Here is an 18,074-nt window from a genome sequence, read left to right as displayed (position 1 = left end):
TTTTTCTTCTTTCTTTCCTTTTTTTTTTTTTTTTTTAAGGAGAAATGCTGTACTTAACCAAGTATATCATGGGAATCTATGTATTTCCCTCCCTCCCTCCCAGTTCTGCTTTCATCCCCCCAAACTTGGATTCTGATTCTGAATTCTAAGGCAAAGGATAGAATAGGGAAGTGACTAGTTAACTTCTTTGATCCATAAACTTGAGTGTGTCAGTGTCAGGTAGTTCTGTGAAAATAAAGGTCATATTTCTTCTGTGTCAGAGTGAAGTACACATTTACATTTGAATCAGTAGGCCATTGCCTTTTCTTTTTTCTGAAACAACCCTGGAATAGTAGGGTCCCTGGGATTGTTGAACCATGGGATATCTAATAACAGTTCAGTAAAGCTAAACTTGAACTGAAATGTTCTTTGTGTAAGGTAGTTTTTTACTTTCTGGGCAAGAGATGACAGTCCCATGCCATGTAGCAATTTCATTTTTTTTTCTGAACTGGCAGTATTGGCAGAATAAGCTAACTTGTTACAGTGACTTTCTGAGACCATTTTAAAAACTCTCAAGTCACAGTTCACTGTGGTAAAAGTTACGTATTTGAAGTACATGTTAACACCTCTGTTTAAAAGGTACAGCATATCTTTATTAGGGATTGTATACTTAAGCCAGATTTTGGAGAATTTTTCCAGCGTTTACTTTCTCAGGATGGTAGAGAATTCTAGGTGTGGGTAAAGCTGGAGCCTTGGACAAGCTGTTTCAGTTTTTTCTCTATTTTTCCTTTGCTAGGTAGATTATATCTTTGGCAAAAGATGATTACACTAGCCTTGTAGGGAGTTAGCATCTCATTTTATGGATGGCACCTTGCTAGTTCTTTGTATCTTCAAAAAAATATTTAAGGCAGAAAAAGTTAATAATAATCTACATTATTGTAGATTATTGTCTTGTATGATACATTAAAACACTGTACATACTTAGAATTCTCAGAATAACCATGCTATGATCTTTCATTGTAGGTCATGTGAAACTAACAGACTTTGGACTATGCAAGGAATCTATTCATGATGGAACAGTCACACACACATTTTGTGGAACAATAGAATACATGTGAGCTGCATGTTGAAAGAAATATAACTGGTTTGGGGGTAATAGCTGACTTTTACCTGACTACGTAATAACAGTGTGCTATATTTTCGATAGCAACAATTGGCTCTGTATATTGTTTTAAAAATTCTAATTCAGACGACATGCAAATGGGTGAATTTTTTAGGAGTATTATTTTTCTCATTGTAGGGCCCCTGAAATCTTGATGAGAAGTGGCCACAATCGTGCTGTGGATTGGTGGAGTTTGGGAGCATTAATGTATGACATGCTGACTGGAGCAGTAGGTGCACAGTTAAAAGCTGCATGTATTCTGGTCTGTGCTGGGTAGTTATAAATCATTATAGGAAGAGACCTTTTCTGTGCTTTCTAAAAGTGTTACTGATGGAGGAAAAAAAAAAAATTAAAAAAAATCATGCTAATAATGCTTTATTAGTAGTACTTCCCCTGTACTTTTAAAAACATTTTTGTTTAAATGATCTGCCACGGCAGTCCTGTGAAACAGGTATAAAATAGGTACTGCCCTTATTTTGTAAATAGAGAAAGTAAAGAATATAAGCACATGGCTCACATATTACCACACAAAGTTAATAGTGGAAACCCAGTTTCTTCTAGGATGTTGCTGTTTCTTCTGTCCCATTGCTTAAAAACTACAGATCTTTAGCAGTCAGCCCATATCACAGCATATATTTCTGGTGTCTATGCATAACTGACTAATTCAGGAAATCGATGATTTTATTTTTTTTATATGCTGATTTTTCTCACTCTCTTCTGCTCCTAGCCCCCGTTCACTGGGGAGAATAGAAAGAAAACAATTGACAAAATCCTCAAATGTAAACTCAATTTGCCTCCCTACCTCACACAAGAAGCCAGAGATCTGCTTAAAAAGGTAGGACACCAAACAATAAGCCACAACTACTGGGATTTAAATGGATATAATTGAATATACGTTTTGAATAAGGAATCATACACATATATTAAAAAAAGAAAGCCTACAGTTTTTGCAGGTAAAGTACAAATTTGTTTAAAGATTTTTATTTTTTATTCCTAAACAGTATTTAGTAGTAATTAATAAGTCATATTTTCTCAAAATAGATTAGCAGTATAGACAAGCAAATTTTATAAATGAAAACTAATCAATTTGACTAAGGTTCATCAATTTTTTTCCTCCTCCCTAAAGCTGCTGAAAAGAAATGCTGCTTCTCGTCTTGGAGCTGGTCCTGGGGATGCTGGAGAAGTTCAAGTAGGGATTGATCTGTTTGGTGGTTTGAGTGGAAGATAGTGCTAATTTTATGTATTTGTGAAGCTTGTATGTAGTTGTTTACAGCTTATTTTGTGATTGGTATAACTTCAAATAGGCAGTTACTTTGTCAATCCAGTGAAGTCTGTTTCCCTTGATTTTTCTTTCTGCTCCCTTTTTCTAGGCTCATCCATTCTTCAGGCATATTAATTGGGAAGAACTGCTGGCTAGGAAGGTGGAACCCCCTTTTAAACCTCTGTTGGTATGTATACACGAAAGCATATTATTTGAAAGACCTCGTGCTTTTTTAGAATAAGAAAATCTCAGAGCATTCAGAAACATTTTGTTTATACTAACAATTTGGAAAACTTTGACTTCTCTTCAGAATCTTTATTCTATGCAGTCTTTTCAAGGACTTACTACCAGTAGCAATTGATGAGTGTAAGATGATTAACTTTTTTTTAATGTTTATTTTTGAGAGAGAAAGAGAAAGTATAAATGGGGGAGGGGCAGAGAAAGCGGAAGACAGAGTCCCAAGCAAGCTCTGCGCTGTCAATGCAAAGCCTGATGTGGGGCTCAAACCCACAAACTCTGAGGTCATGACCAGCGGCAAAGTTGTACGTTAAACCACCTGAGCCACCCAGATACCCCTATATTAACTATTTTTAGGTTGGTTGCTAAAGACAATTAAATATTTCAAGTAGTTGGAACATTTTAAAATTTTTTTTTAATGTTTGTTTATTTATTTATTTATTTATTTATTTTTTTTTTAAAGTATTTTTTAATGTTTATTTATTTTTGAGACAGAGAGAGACAGAGCATGAGCGGGGGAGGGGCAGAGAGAGAGAGGGAGACACAGAATCTGAAGCAGGCTCCGGGCTCCGAGCTGTCTGCTCAGAGCCCGACGCGGGGCTTGAACTCACGGACCGTGAGATCATGACCTGAGCCGAAGACGGCCGCCCAACTGACTGAGCCACCCAGGCGCCCCAATGTTTATTTATTTTTGAAGGAAGGGAGACAGAGCATGAGTGGGGGAGGGGCAGAGAGAGAGGGAGACATAGAATTCGAGGCAGGCTCCAGGCTCTGAGCTGTCAGTGCAGAGCCCAGCGCGGGGCTCGAACCCACAAACCACGAGATCATGACCTGAGCCAAAGTTGGTTGCCCAACAGACTGAGCCACCCAGGTGCCCCTAGTAGTTGAAACTTTTTTGCATTTTTTTTTTTTTTTTTTTGCTTAGATCTACCCTATTTTATTTTAAAATAAAATTTAAAAAAATTTTAATGTTTTATTTATTTGCTTATAAATGTTTATTTGTTTTGAGAGAGAGAAAGAACATGAGGAGGGGAGGGGCAGAGAGAGAGGGCCAAGCAGGCTCCCTGCTGTCAGTGCAGAGTCCAGTGCACGGCTCCATCCCACGAACCGTGAGATCATGACCTAAGCTGAAATCAAGAGTCAGATGCTTAACGGACTGAGCCACCCAGGCACCACAAAAGTTTTATTTATTTAAGTAATCTCTGCATCCCACATGGGAGTTGACCTCACAATCCTGAGATCCAAGAGTCTCATGCTCTTCCAACTGAGCCAGCCAGGCGCCCCTATTTTATTTTTTATTTCTAATTGAAGTTTAGTTGATGTATAATATTATATAAGTTTCAGGTATGTAGCATAATGATTTAACATTTATATACATAACAAAATAGTCATCAAGGTAAGTGTGGTTACCCTCTGATTCACCCTTATTTTGAATTGAATTTTCTGGAAATTTTTTCTTAAAAATACAGCATATATGTGTATTAGTTTGCTAGGGTTGCTGTAACAAAGTACCACAGGCTAGGTGGCTTAAAGCAGAAGTTTATTGTATTCCAGCTCTGGAGACTAGATGTCCAAGGTTAAGATGTTGACAGGCTTGGTTTCTTCTGAAGGCTCTGAGAAACTTCTCTTCCATTCTGCCACTCTCCTGGCTTTTGGTGGTTTGCTAATAACAATCTTTGGGGATCCTTGGCTTGTAGGCATATCACCTGATCCCTGCTTTTATGTTTGCATTTTCCTTTTATGCAGATCTGTGTCCAGATTTTCCCTTTTTATCAGGATACCACTCATACTGAATTAGGATCTTCCCTGCTCCAGAATGGCCTCATCTTAACTAATTTCATCTTCACTGACTCTCATTCCAAACAAGGTTCCATTCGGAGGTCCTGGGGGTTAGAACTTCAACATATGAATGTTGAGGGGGACACAACTCAGATCATTACAATATGTTTATGAGTAAATGGGTTAGTGTGTTCTTGTCTTTCTCCCACCTCAGAATGTGAGAAAACATAGTTTATATTTCTTGAAATGAAGGTGGAGGAGGAGGAGGATAATGATGATGATAATTTGGTCCTGGAGCACAGGTTAACTTGCTTTAAAATTTTCACATATACAATTGTAAGGATATGTACCCTCATGTACCAATTGTCCAGCTTGTCAGGTCATCTTATTTAAATGTAAATATAACTGCTATGCTATCATTACAACTAAAAAGCTGACAAGTTCCCCAGTTTCTTTTGCTTTGTTTTGCTCCCCATTGGTTTGTTTCAGTGATGATTCAATCAAGGTCTATGTACAGTTTGGTTATGGTGTCTCTTAGTTCTTTTTCCATCTGTAGATAATACCCACTCCCGCTCAATTCCTCTCCTGAGGACTTACTGAAGAAACTGGGTTATTTGTCCTGTAGGGTTCCTTACATTTTGATTTTGTTGATTTTTAACCCCATAGTGTCATTGACCATATTCATCTGTTCCCTGTATTTCCAAAACCTAGTAGTTAGATTTAGATGCTTAATCTGATTCTGATTAAACTTTTGATGTTGTATGTTTTGGTCATTTGTATTTTTTTTTTTTTTTTTTAGTAATGTTAGTGGTCATTGATCATTGCCTACATCAGTAATTCTCAGCTAAGTTCAATTTGCCAAGGTTTGGAGACAAGTTGTCACAATTTGGGGAGGGGATACTACTGGAATGCAGTGGATAGAGGCCAGAGATGCTCCAGACATCCTGTATTACACAGGACAGGCCTCTACAACAAGAATTATGAAGCCCAAGATGTCAGTAGTGCGGAGATTGAGAACCTCTAGCCTAGCTTCAAGATTTCATTAGGGGTTTGCAAAATTGTTTTATTTTAATACTATTATTCATTCTTCATTACTGAATTTATCCATAAAGAGGAACTCTTACAGGAAAGGCAGGATAAATGTTTCTTTCCCAGTTTTCAAAATAATAAATTAGTTCCATAACATCTTCCCAATTGACCAATGAATTGTATAATTTTTTTTAAGTATAATTATGAATTCATGACTTTTATTTGTGTTTCAATCCATTGCACTAATCTTTAGTGATGCTCATCTTTTACCATCTTTGGATACTGGGTGCTTCTTCATATTGGTTCCTAAGCTCTTTTGACATGACCACAAAGTCTGTTGTACCAGAGAGAAAGAATTAAGGAAACACATGTAGTTAGATTTAGGTGACATTTTTGTCAATAGTACCCAAAGCTATCTACACATTCAATGCAATCCCAATCAAAATTGCACCAGCATTCTTCTCGAAGCTAGAACAAGCAATCCTAAAATTTGTATGGAACCACAAAAGGCCCCGAATAGCCAAAGTAATTTTGAAGAAGACCAAAGCAGGAGGCATCACAATCTCAGACTTTAGCCTCTACTACATAGCTGTAATCATCAAGACAGCATGGTATTGACACAAAAATAGAACATAGACCAATGGAATAGAATAGAAACCCCAGAACTAGACCCACAAAAGTATGGCCAACTAATCTTTGACAAAGCAGGAAAGAATATCCGATGGAAAAAAGACAGTCTCTAACAAATGGTGCTGGGAGAATTGGACAGCAACATGCAGAAGGATGAAACTAGACCACTTTCTTACACCATTCACAAAAAACAAACTCAAAATGGATAAAGGGCCTGAATGTGAGACAGGAAACCATCAAAACCCTAGAGGAGAAAGCAGGGAAAAACCTCTCTGACCTCAGCCGCAGCAATTTCTTACTTGACACATCCCCAAAGGCAAGGGAATTAAAAGCAAAAATGAACTATTGGGACCTCATGAAGATAAAAAGCTTCTGCACAGCAAAGGAAACAATCATCCAAACTAAAAGACAACCAACAGAATGGGAAAAGATATTTGCAAATGACATATCGGACAAAGGGCTAGTATCCAAAATCTATAAAGAGCTCACCAAACTCCACACCCAAAAAACAAATAATCCAGTGAAGAAATGGGCAGAAACCATGAATAAACACTTCTCTAAAGAAGACATCCAGATGGCCAACAGGCACATGAAAAGATGCTCATTGTCGCTCCTCATCAGGGAAATACAAATCAAAACCACACTCAGATATCACCTCACGCCAGTCAGAGTGGCTAAAATGAACAAAACAGGAGACTATAGATGCTGGCGAGGATGTGGAGAAATGGGAGCCCTCTTGTACTGTTGGTGGGAATGCAAACTGGTGCAGCCGCTCTGGAAAACAGTGTGGAGGTTCCTCAGAAAATTAAAAATAGACCTACCCTATTACCCAGCAGTAGCACTACTAGGAATTTACCCAAGGGATACAGGAGTACTGATGCATAGGGGCACTTGTACCCCAATGTTTATAGCAGCACTTTCAACAATAGCTAAATTATGGAAAGAGTCTAAATGTCCATCAACCGACGAATGGATAAAGAAATTGTGGTTTATATACACAATGGAATACTACTTGGCAGTGAGAAAGAATGAAATATGGCCTTTTGTAGCAACATGGATGGAACTGGAGAGTGTGATGCTAAGTGAAATAAGTCATTCAGAGAAGGACAGATTCCATATGTTTTCACTCCTATGTGCATCCTGAGAAACTTAACAGAAAAGACCATGGGAGAGGGGAAGGAAAAATAATGGTTAGAGAGGGAGGGAGCCAAAACATAAGAGACTCCTAAAAACTGAGAACAAACTGAGGGTTAATGGGGGGTGGGAGGGCGGGGTGGGTGGGTGATGGGTATTGAGGAGGGCACCTGTTGGGATGAGCACTGGGTGTTGTATGGAAACCAATCTGACAATAAATTTCATTTAAAGAAAAAAAGATTTGGGTGACATTTTTCACAAGAAAATGTACTCAAACAGAGTAGAATGTTGTTATTTCTCCCTGAGCAGTCTCAAGGGATGAAATAAGCTATAGAAAGAAACTTTAGAGCATTTACAAATGTGTTTTGTGTTAAATCTCTGCTTCAGTAGTTTCTCAGGTTTATTATAAACCTGCAGTGGCCAACTGAGCAAATTATATCTAACAAGGAATTTAGCCAATGGACTAGGCACACTGAAGCTTTGTAAGTGGGGAAGATTGACATTCAGATTTTTTTGGAGGGGGTGGGAATGTGAGAGAGCACATGTGGGAGGAGCAGAGGGAGAGGGAAAGAGAATCCCAAGCATGTTCCATGCCCAACCCAGAGCCCAAAGCAAGGCTTGATCCCTCAACTGTGAGGTCATGACCTGAGTGGAAATTGAGAGTCAGATGCTTGGGGTGTGGGTGGGGGGTGGTGCCTGGATGGCTCAGTTGGTTAAGCGTCCAACTTCAGCTTGGGTCATGATCTCACAGTTCATGAGTTCAAGCCCCGCATTGGACTCTTTGCTGTCGGCAGGGAGCCCACTTCAGATCTTCTGTTTCCCTTTCTCTCTCTGCCTCTCTCTCTCTCAGAAGCAAATAAATAAACACTTAAAAAACAAAGATGCTTGGGGTGCCTGAGTGGCTCAGTCCGTTAAGCGTCTAACTCTTGATTTTGGCTCAGGTCATGATCTCACTTGAGCCGCGCGATGGGCTCCACACTGACAGTGCAGAGCCTGCTTGGAATTCTCTCTCTTTCTCTCTCCGCCCCCCCCCCCCTCTCAAAATAAGTAAACTTAAAAAAAAGCTAAAAAAAAAAGTAAAAAGAGTTGGACACAACTGAGTGAGCCACCCAGGTGATCTGACAGACTTTTTATAAGAATGATAAAGAATGGTAAAGGTGTACTATAATCTATTTTAATATATGTCTAAAGTTTGAAGATGTAATTTGACCTTTGATACTTTCCACCTGTATTTATTCTTTAGTCTTTGCCTACTAAGAGTATTCTGATATTTTATTACAGTCAAATCCTGTGAAAAGAGTTCTATCTAGAGTCTTGTCTAATGCAAGTAATGCATTTGATTGATATATATAATACAGACATTCATCATTTTCTAATCATTTTGTTTTTTCATAAAGCAATCTGAGGAGGATGTGAGTCAGTTTGATTCAAAGTTTACACGTCAGACACCTGTTGACAGCCCAGATGACTCAACTCTCAGTGAAAGTGCCAACCAGGTCTTTCTGGTAAGTGAAAGAATTTCATATTGCCACAAGAAATTTAAGTATTAGGATGGGCCCTTTTCAATAAGAAAATTCAATTTGCTTCTTTGCAGTTCATGTAGATAACCTGAGATGCTATTTTTTATTAAGTTTTCTACCTTGCTAAGTTAAAAAATTCTCATAATCCAGATTCCATTTTAGCAGTTAGAATAGGACTGTATGATTCTTTGGAGTATACATGGGCCACTGACTTAAAATGATGTTTGGCTTAGCAAATCTCAATTGAAAGTCACACAGTTATAACAGTAGGAGGAGAAGAACTCACTGTAACTATTCTATTCCTGAAATAGCTACAAATTTTTGGTACTTTTTAGTGTAACTTTGTAGGGGATTTTTAACCTGTTAATAGTGAATATTTGGCATCAAAATATATTGGTTCATATGTAATAGTAAATATATTAATCCTCATTGTAGAAGTTTCTGTACTGTTTTATACCTTGTCTCTTCAGGTAGAAAAAAAGCTTTTAGATTTTTTTTAAAGATTTTTTAGATTTTGATCAAAAACCTCATTTTGTATCTTTTTTTTTTGTTACTTGTCATTATCCTTTGTCATTTCTTTTTGGACTACATCTAGAGAGAGTGGAATATGGAGAAAGTAAGCATTTGGAAGGTTTTTTTTGTTTTGTTTTTTGTTTTTTTTTTCTATTTCTGAGTTTACCACATTTATCACCAACTTAATTGTCCATTTTTTTTATACTGTTCACAGTGTAATACACAGTAGTGTTGTATATTTTGGGGTGGAGGGTAAGTTCTAAAGTTAGCATGGAATGCAAAAATTGTGTATGGTCAAAATTATTCTTAAATCACCATAGTACAGTATGGCTTTGAGTAACTAACATTGAATAGTAATATTATAAGTGTATGATTTTATAGTGTTATAAGAATAGAGCATATATGCAAAATATAATTTTACAGTCTTTTTAATTACATAAGAGATGAAATATGAATGCATGTTGTTAAGTTTATATCTACACGATGCAAAGTCATAGTATACCCCTTGGTAAAATATCTTGTGTTCAGTTAGTGAAGTAGACATGATTCATTTTATTTTTCTTTTCTAAATTTTTTTTAACATTTATTTTTGAGAGACAGATACAGAGCATGAGTGAGGGAGGAGTGGAGAGAGAGGGAGACACAGAACCCAAAGCAGGCTCCAGGCTCTGAGTTGTCAGCACAGAGCCTAATACAGGGCTCAAACTCAGGAACCATGAGATCATGATCTGGGCCACCCAAGCACCCCAACAGGATTCATTTAAATTCTGGCATCGCTTTCTTTTTTTCTCTTCTGTGGAATTTTGTTTTCTACTGATGTGGAGTATATACCTTTGATTTAACATAGAGATCTTTTCCTCAGTTGGGCATTGCAGAGTTTCAACTAGTTTGACAATTTCCCCCCCATAAAAAAGTCTAGAAATTTCTTATCTCACTACAAAGAAATCCAAAGTTGTGGTGGCAAAATTTACATAACTAGGCTCTCATTGCCAGTTAAAGTATTGTTGAACTTTTCATAATTACTTAAATTGGCCAACTAATGAACATAAGAATAATTCATTTGTTAGGTTGTAGCCAGATTTCTGTATATAAAGTCAATCTCTTTAGAAATTGATAAAAATCAGTAACATCCTGCTTACTTGGGGATTGTGGTTATAACAACTTCAGTTTAATAATTATTTAAATTCCTCTCACAGAATTAAAGGAAATTCAAAGATGATCAAGGTACAGCCTGGTCCTCTTGGTAGTTATGGCTTTAGTTCACTAGACTATGTGGGGAAATGGCTTCTGAAGTCCACATGTACCTGTCACAAAGTATATGCACTAGAGAATGTACCTCACTGTTTAGGACTTCACCCAGAGCCTTGTTGAGTCGTTTTACTATAATTCATATGCCTATATATAGATGACTGGAATAATAAATAAAAGGGAAGATAGATGGAGGACTGATTGATAGCAATTGATAGGACATTGGCAGCAAGAGAAAGGACAACTGGTGTGGCCTAATAGCAAGGTCCAAGAAAGAACTAAAGCTAGCAAAACCGAATAATTGCGAATTAAAAAAATTTAGTTTTTTTTTTAATCATGAAAATATCAAATCTATCCAGTCATTGGTATAAAATCAGAAGATCACACATGCCAATTTAAAGAATTGTATTTTTACTTTGTCCTAATAATGAGAAACTGGGGAGTGATAATCTTAGTTGCTTATGTGCATGTGGCTAGAAACCCTAGAATTTTCTTTGCATATATCATATTTAATATCTTAATGTGGAGCCTACAATGTCCTGTTTTGTTCTGCTCCTTTCAGTAGAGTAGAATATTCTTTGCTGGCATACGAGGCTCAATTAAATTCTGCCTTCTTGAGGTCTGTGCCTCAAGAAATGGTTGGAAAGAAGCTAACAGATGTGAAATGAGACTGGGGAGACGGGTGTATACAGAGCAGTGGTTTTAGGTGTGCATTGTTGTTTTGGTGTGTCAGAGACTGAAACTACATTTTCTTGATTTATATAACAAAATGCCATTCTGTAGTCTACTTTTTCTGTCTTTCAGGGTTTTACATATGTTGCTCCATCTGTACTTGAAAGTGTGAAAGAAAAATTTTCCTTTGAACCAAAAATCCGATCACCTCGAAGATTTATTGGCAGCCCGCGAACACCTGTCAGGTATTCAGAGTTTGTTGTTCTCACTGTCTTTCTTTCTTTCTTTTCTTTTCTTTTCTTTCTTTGTTTAACCTAGAAGAGCATCACTTAAATGTGTGCCAAGTTACATAAACAAAAGAGGTGTCATACTCTATTTGGCTAACATAAGAACAGCATCTACATCTTCGTATATTGAATGCTATATAGTTTACCTTCCCTCCTGTGAAAGAAAGTAAGCTACTGTATTGGCAAATGTCTTCTTTACCCATTCATTCAACATTTATTGTGTGCCAGGGGCTGTGCTACATGCTGGGGACACGTGATTAACATAGGAATTGTCCTTGTTCTGATGAAGCTTATAATTGAGTGAGAAGAGAGTCATAATAACTAAAGAAGGAAATACAAAAAATATGTAAGCACAAGTAGTGTTCAAGTACTATTTGAAGAAAAATAGAGTGTGGTGGTAGAGAGCAGAGAATAATAACAAGGGGGCTCCTATTCATGGTCGTCAGAGAAAGGTCTCTCAGGTGAAGTAACATCTAAGAATGAAGAGAAAAAGCCACTCATACAAAAAATAGAAGTACAAGGGTGTTACAGGTACAGCAACAGCCCATGCAAAAGCCCCAAGGGAGGAAAAATCTTGGTCTTCATAATGAAAGGGTGGTCAACATTCCTGACATGTGAGTTTGTCTTAAATACATTTATCTTAAATGCAGTGGGAAGCTGTTTTAAGTAGGGAAGTACAATGACTTTAAAAAAAAAAAAAAAAAAAAGTATCATTGAGTATTTTACAGAGGCAGGTACAGAGATAAAGACACCAGTTAGGAAATTCTAGCAGTTAGTCTAGAGGAGCAATGGCTCAAATTTAGCCTTTGTACTAATTCACACAAAAATAAAATTGAATGAAAATAAGTGTCATCCCTTTAAATGTAAGGGAAATATTTCCTGTTGAGATAATCCTTGAGATAAATGAATGATAGCTCTTCCTTGTCTTAAAGCCCAGTCAAATTTTCTCCTGGGGATTTCTGGGGAAGAGGTGCTTCAGCCAGCACGGCAAATCCTCAGACACCTGTGGAATATCCAATGGAAACAAGTGGAGTAGAGCAGATGGATGTGACGATGAGTGGGGAAGCTTCAGCACCACTTCCCATACGACAGCCGAACTCTGGGCCATACAAAAAACAAGCTTTCCCCATGATCTCCAAACGACCAGAGCACCTACGTATGAATCTATGACAGAGCAATGATTTTAATGAATTTAAGGCAAAAACAGGTGAGGAAGGGATATGTGAGCATCCTGTAAAGTGAAACAAGAAAGCTCAAAATGACAGTCTTGAAGAGTCAGTGTCATTACATTGAACACTTTGGACAGAGGAAAAATAAACATGGATTTAAAAAAAATCAATCAATGGTGCAAAAAAAAACAAAACTTAAGCATAATAGTATTGTGGAACTCTTAGGCACATCAATTGATTCCTAGCGACATCTTCTCAACCTTATCAAGGATTTTCATGTTGATGGCTCAAAACTGACAGTATTAAGGGTAGGATGTTGCTTCTGAATCACTGTTGAGTTCTGATTGTGTCGAAGAAGGGTTATCCTTTCATTAGGCAAAGTATGAAATTGCCTGTAATACTTGCAACTAAGGACAAATTAGCATGCAAGCTTGTTCAAACTTTTCCAGCAACATGGAATCAAAGACAAAAGAAACTTAACAGTTGATGTTTTACGTGCAAACAACCTGAATCTTTTTTTTATATAAATATATATTTTTCAAATAGATTTTTGATTCAGCTCATTATGGAAAACATCCCAACTTTAAAATGCAAAATTATTGGTTGGTGTGAAGAAAGCCAGACAACTTCTGTTTCTTCTCTTGGTGAAACAATAAAAATGCAAATGAATCATTGTTAACCACAGCTGTGGCTCGTTTGAGGGATTGGGGTGGACATGGGGTTTATTTTCAGTAACCCAGCTGCAATACCTGTCTGTAATACTAGGAAAAAAAAAATCTATTTAATCATTTCTACTTGCAGTACTGCTATGTGCTAAGCTTAACTGGAAGCTTTGGAATGGGCATAACTTGTATGTCCTACATTGCATCCTTGTCCTGGGCCTGCATTGCACTGGAAAAATATCGCCCCCTGTTCTTATACCAGTATTTGGTTCAAGACGCCAAATATTTTCAGCCTATGGCTGAAGAAGGATGGAAAAGAGGATAAAATACATACTGAGGGCAGTAAAGTGAGGGAGAGAGGGAGATCCAGGGGAAGAGGGTGTTATCATGTTCCACTCTCTATGTCTAATCTCTTTACAGCAAATTGTTAAGATTTTAAGTTTTACTTTTAACTGTTTTTGCTGTCTACCTTCCTTACATTTTTTTCCTCAGCAGTTTCAAAAGGAAAAAGAGTTTCTTCTATACTGGGGCTACATTTTTTGATTGTAAAAACATTTGATGGCCTTTTGATGAATGTCTTCCACAGTGAATAAGAAAACTTAGTGGTTTAATTTAGGAAACATGTGAACAAGACATTATGTTTTTGAAATTGTAACAAAATCTACATAAGTGGTATACAGGTACAAAGAATAAAAATAAAGGTAACTTTACCTTTCTTAAATACTTCCTGCCTTAAAGAGCGCATTTCCATGACTTTAGCTGGTGAAAGGGTTTAATATCTGCAGAGCTTTATAAAAATACATTTCAGTGCATACTGGTATAATAGATGATCATGCAGTTGAGTCTTATCACCTCCTTTTGTTATAATGTCTTCTGAGTGTGCAAAGTCAATTTGTAATATTTTGCAACCCTACAATTTTTTTAAATAGTTGCTGCTTGCTATGTTCTTCAAACCTTTTTGAGCCATAGGATCCAAGCCATAAGATTCTTTATGCATGTTGAATTCAGTCAGAAAAGAGGAAAGCTTTGCGTATTTAAATGGCAATTCAAGTGAGATGAGATGAAATCTTATAACACTGAGCAAAATAGAACCATGAAAAGTGATTGGAAATATACCTTTTCAATTTTGGCAATAAATGAAGAAATTGGTAACAGTTCATCTTTGGACAGAAAGCCTTTTATTTTTTTATTTATTTTTTTATTTTATCACTTCCTCTAGACCCCCTCCTCCCTTATTGCAGCAGCCTACTGAGAACTTTGTAATTGTAGCTAGTAAATTAGAAGCTACAATAAATGATAAGGGCAGATATTGTACTTAACGTGCAGAGCTTTGTTCTATGACAGTTGATGTCTGAAAAACTAGAACCCAAAAACTATGGTGATAAGTATAGACTTTCTTTCAGATTGTAAATGACTTGTGCTACTCTGATACTTGTTTTCAAATGTGTTTACTAACTGTAGTGTTGACTGCCTAACCAAATTCCAGCAAAATTTTTACCCTAAAATATTCCTCCTCAGTCCTATTTGCTAGTAACATTTGCACTGTGATTGGCTGGCTATATAACCACCCCATAGTTAAACTATTTTCATAATTAGCACTGCCAGCAGTAGTGGCACACACCGCAAATTTTCTGCATAAAATGCATTAATTACATATTTACCATCCATACAAATAGCTTTCAGACTTAATATTGAGTGAAATTAATTTCCTGTGCTGAGGCAAGTTCACTGAAAAATTGTTTTATAAATGGATATCCCTACTCTGACTGTGAAACATGTCAAGTGCCACTTTTAGTGTCACAGACAGAAAGCACACACCTATGCAATATGGCTTACCCTATATTTATTTGTAAAAATCCAAGCATAGTTCAAAATGTATGATGTCAATATTACTAGTCTTAAGTTTCTAAGAGGATTCTTTATGATTATTCCAGGTAAGTGTATAAAAGAGATTAAGTGCTTTCCTTTCATCACTCGATTATTTTCTTTAAAACCAGCTATTACAGGATATTTTTTTACTTTATACATGTTGTTTTTTAATTAAAATCACTGAGAACTGAACTCTACTAATTTTGATTTTATAAGGTTTGTAGCATTACAGAATAAACTGGGATTTATAAACCAGCTGTGATTAACAATGTAAAGAATTATTGAACTTGAACCAGATATTTTGGAAAATTATATTATTTCTTTTTCCCCTTTATGGTCTCACGTAATTTGAATCCTTCAAGGAGACTTTTTTCCATACTATTTTTTGAGATAGAAGATAATTGGGGGGTGGGAGGTAAGAATGCATGTATGATACTCCATAAATTCAACATTCTTTAATAAATGATTATAAGCAATACGCATCTTCGATAGTATCAATATACTGAGCCTTCAATTTTATTTTAGTTTAAAGAAAGATTTTTTTTTTTTAATGTTTATTTTTGAGGGAGAGAGAGAGAGAGTGCGAGTGGGGCAGGGGCAGAGAGAGAGGGAGACACAGAATCTGAAGCAGGCTCCGGGCTCTGAGCTATCAGCACAGAGCCTGATGCAGGGCTCGAACTCACAAACTGTGAGATCATGACCTGAGCTGAAGTCGGATGCTTAACCAACTGGGCCACCCAGGCGCCCTGAGCCTTCGATTTTATATTTAATGTAGGACCTATTTTGGTTAGTCAGTCATGTGGTTCCTAGTCTACAAGGGTTAGATCTAAGAATATTCCCATGAGAAATGTTGAATTTATGAAGAATGGATTTTGAGGCTTTGAAAATGGTTAATTTCTCAAAAACATCAGTATCCAAACATCTACCCTTTTTCATAGGAGTAGACACTAGCAAGCTGGACAAAATAATCATAAAAGTATTTGTCACACCATGACCTGTGGTCTGTTACTGATTGATATAAAACTTTTGTGTGTGATTCTTAATTTATCACTACAGCACAAATGTTATCTCAGTGGATTATTTGAAGTAACATCTGAAAAATGGGTTCATCTGTGTTCTTTAATTATTTTATTCCTGTCCCAAGTTGGCTTTGCATCTATCAGAGTAAATATTAAGCTGCCTTATTAGGAGTGCTATGAGGGTAACACATTTTTCTGCTTTTCATCTTGTATTTAGTTTACTGTATTAAGTATTTGATTTCAGATTGAATGAATGTAAATAGAAATTAAATGCAAATTTGAATGAACATAAAATAGAAGTGATTTTTTTTTTAAATCCACAGATAGGAAGAAATAACTATCAGGTGCACAAATGGTTTCAATAATTATTTTCATTAATATACCAGATATGTTCAGGTTCTCATATTTAGTAACTACTTATATATATGAGGACTAACAGTTGTAAAAACTTTCTGCTGAGAAATTGAAGCTACTTAAATATATAACAAGTTTTAGTACTAATATATATTAGATGTTACACACTTGTAATTTCCAAGTTCTGTCCAATAGTTGAATTGGTTACTTAAAAAAAAGCTCATGTGAAAAATTATGTGAAACTAGTTTCATTACAGATACACTAGGAAGACTTTCTTGTCCTAACAAGTTTGTTCAGCCACACTTGTCAACAACATTTGATCATTGGGTGTGTATGTGCTACATAATGTCATGCCCCAAATCTGTTTTTAACTAATGTCTCAACATATCTAGTGTAAGATGGGTGTTTTGTATAAGCCACTTATTTGAGGCAATTCTATCACACTTGGATGATTTCTCTATAGAAGTTCTCAAACTGACTTTTTTATTAAACATAGTTGCAGCTCCTTTTTTTTTTTTTTTTTTTTTTGAGAGAATGTGAGCAGGGGAGGGACAGAAAAAAGGGGGAGAGAATCCCAGGCAGTCAGTGCAGAGCTTGACACAGGGCTCAAATTCACCAACTGTGAGGTCATGACCTGCACTGAAACCAAGAGTCGGACTGAACCACCCTGGTGCCCCATAGAGTTGCAGCTCTTAATGCTGATAAAACGATCTTTAAGAGGGTGTGATCTGAGTTCACAGAATAAGTGGGTTTTTGAATCCCTATTCCCATTTTTGAGGTGAAAGAGTTTAAGTAGAGAAATGCTTCCAGTTCATTAGTGTTATTGGTAGATGGCATAGCTCTCCTATTACATTTCCCCGCCCCCCCCCACCCCTTTTAAATTCATATGAACTGCTTTCTTGTTAATTCATTAGGAACAAAAACCCATCTGCCTATCATGGACCTCCTTTTTATTAAATCATCTTAAGAAACAAAGCTATCCATATAGCCACAGAGTAAGAAGAGTAGGTAGGTATTTTAATAGGGCTGAAATAACCCATGTAGTAAGATGTTATTCTTGTGTTCATGATAGGAATTCAACACACCTCTTTCGCACCCAAATTCTAATCTCAAATTGTCTTTCTCACCTATCTCCTACTGTATACCTAAATAACTTGCCTCACCACAGTCAAGAAGGTGATTTAAGGCCAAATAAGCTTGTTTCAATATTTGCAACTGTTCTCAAATTAGATAATAGATTTAAATATGTCCTCACTGAATAGAAACAGTTGTACTTATAACCTGGCAGTATTTACCTATAGGAAAAATAGTTACAGGCTTTCTAATGTTCTTGTGTCAATTTGGGTGGCCATACAGGCATGAAAGTGGCTTTATCTGTAGCTGGTTGGTCACTATCCTTATATTAATCCATATTCTGGTTCAGACTTTGTCTTAATACTGCCAGATTTGTTTTCTACCTCCCAGCTCCTCCTTTCCAGTATCTTTTCCTTGGGTGCAAACTGATTAATGGTAATTGAAATAATGGGCAGAAGTTATACTCTAGATGTAA

General features: G+C 36.6%; 1 protein-coding gene across 5 annotated transcripts in view; it reads left to right on the top strand.

Annotated features, from left to right (window-relative positions):
- Nucleotides 1-18,074, top strand: part of RPS6KB1 (ribosomal protein S6 kinase B1) — a 56,012-nt gene that overhangs the window by 25,931 nt on the left and 12,007 nt on the right. Inside the window, exons 8-15 of one of the 5 annotated variants that reach the window (XM_042917496.1) lie at nucleotides 1,003-1,093; nucleotides 1,280-1,370; nucleotides 1,869-1,976; nucleotides 2,268-2,330; nucleotides 2,512-2,589; nucleotides 8,609-8,716; nucleotides 11,297-11,409; nucleotides 12,384-15,729. In XM_042917496.1, coding sequence (XP_042773430.1) covers nucleotides 1,003-1,093; nucleotides 1,280-1,370; nucleotides 1,869-1,976; nucleotides 2,268-2,330; nucleotides 2,512-2,589; nucleotides 8,609-8,716; nucleotides 11,297-11,409; nucleotides 12,384-12,621 — 890 coding nt within the window. In that variant the 3' untranslated portion in view covers nucleotides 12,622-15,729. Of the gene's footprint in view, nucleotides 1-1,002; nucleotides 1,094-1,279; nucleotides 1,375-1,868; nucleotides 1,977-2,267; nucleotides 2,331-2,511; nucleotides 2,590-4,385; nucleotides 5,901-8,608; nucleotides 8,717-11,296; nucleotides 11,410-12,383; nucleotides 15,730-18,074 lie in introns of those variants that run through there. The other 4 variants (XM_042917497.1, XM_042917498.1, XM_042917499.1 and 1 more) reach the window with 4 other exon arrangements.

The sequence above is a fragment of the Panthera leo genome, chromosome E1 (genome assembly GCF_018350215.1).
Source record: "Panthera leo isolate Ple1 chromosome E1, P.leo_Ple1_pat1.1, whole genome shotgun sequence".
Classification (NCBI taxonomy): Eukaryota; Metazoa; Chordata; class Mammalia; order Carnivora; family Felidae; genus Panthera; species Panthera leo.
This window is presented reverse-complemented; position numbering and strand designations above follow the sequence as displayed.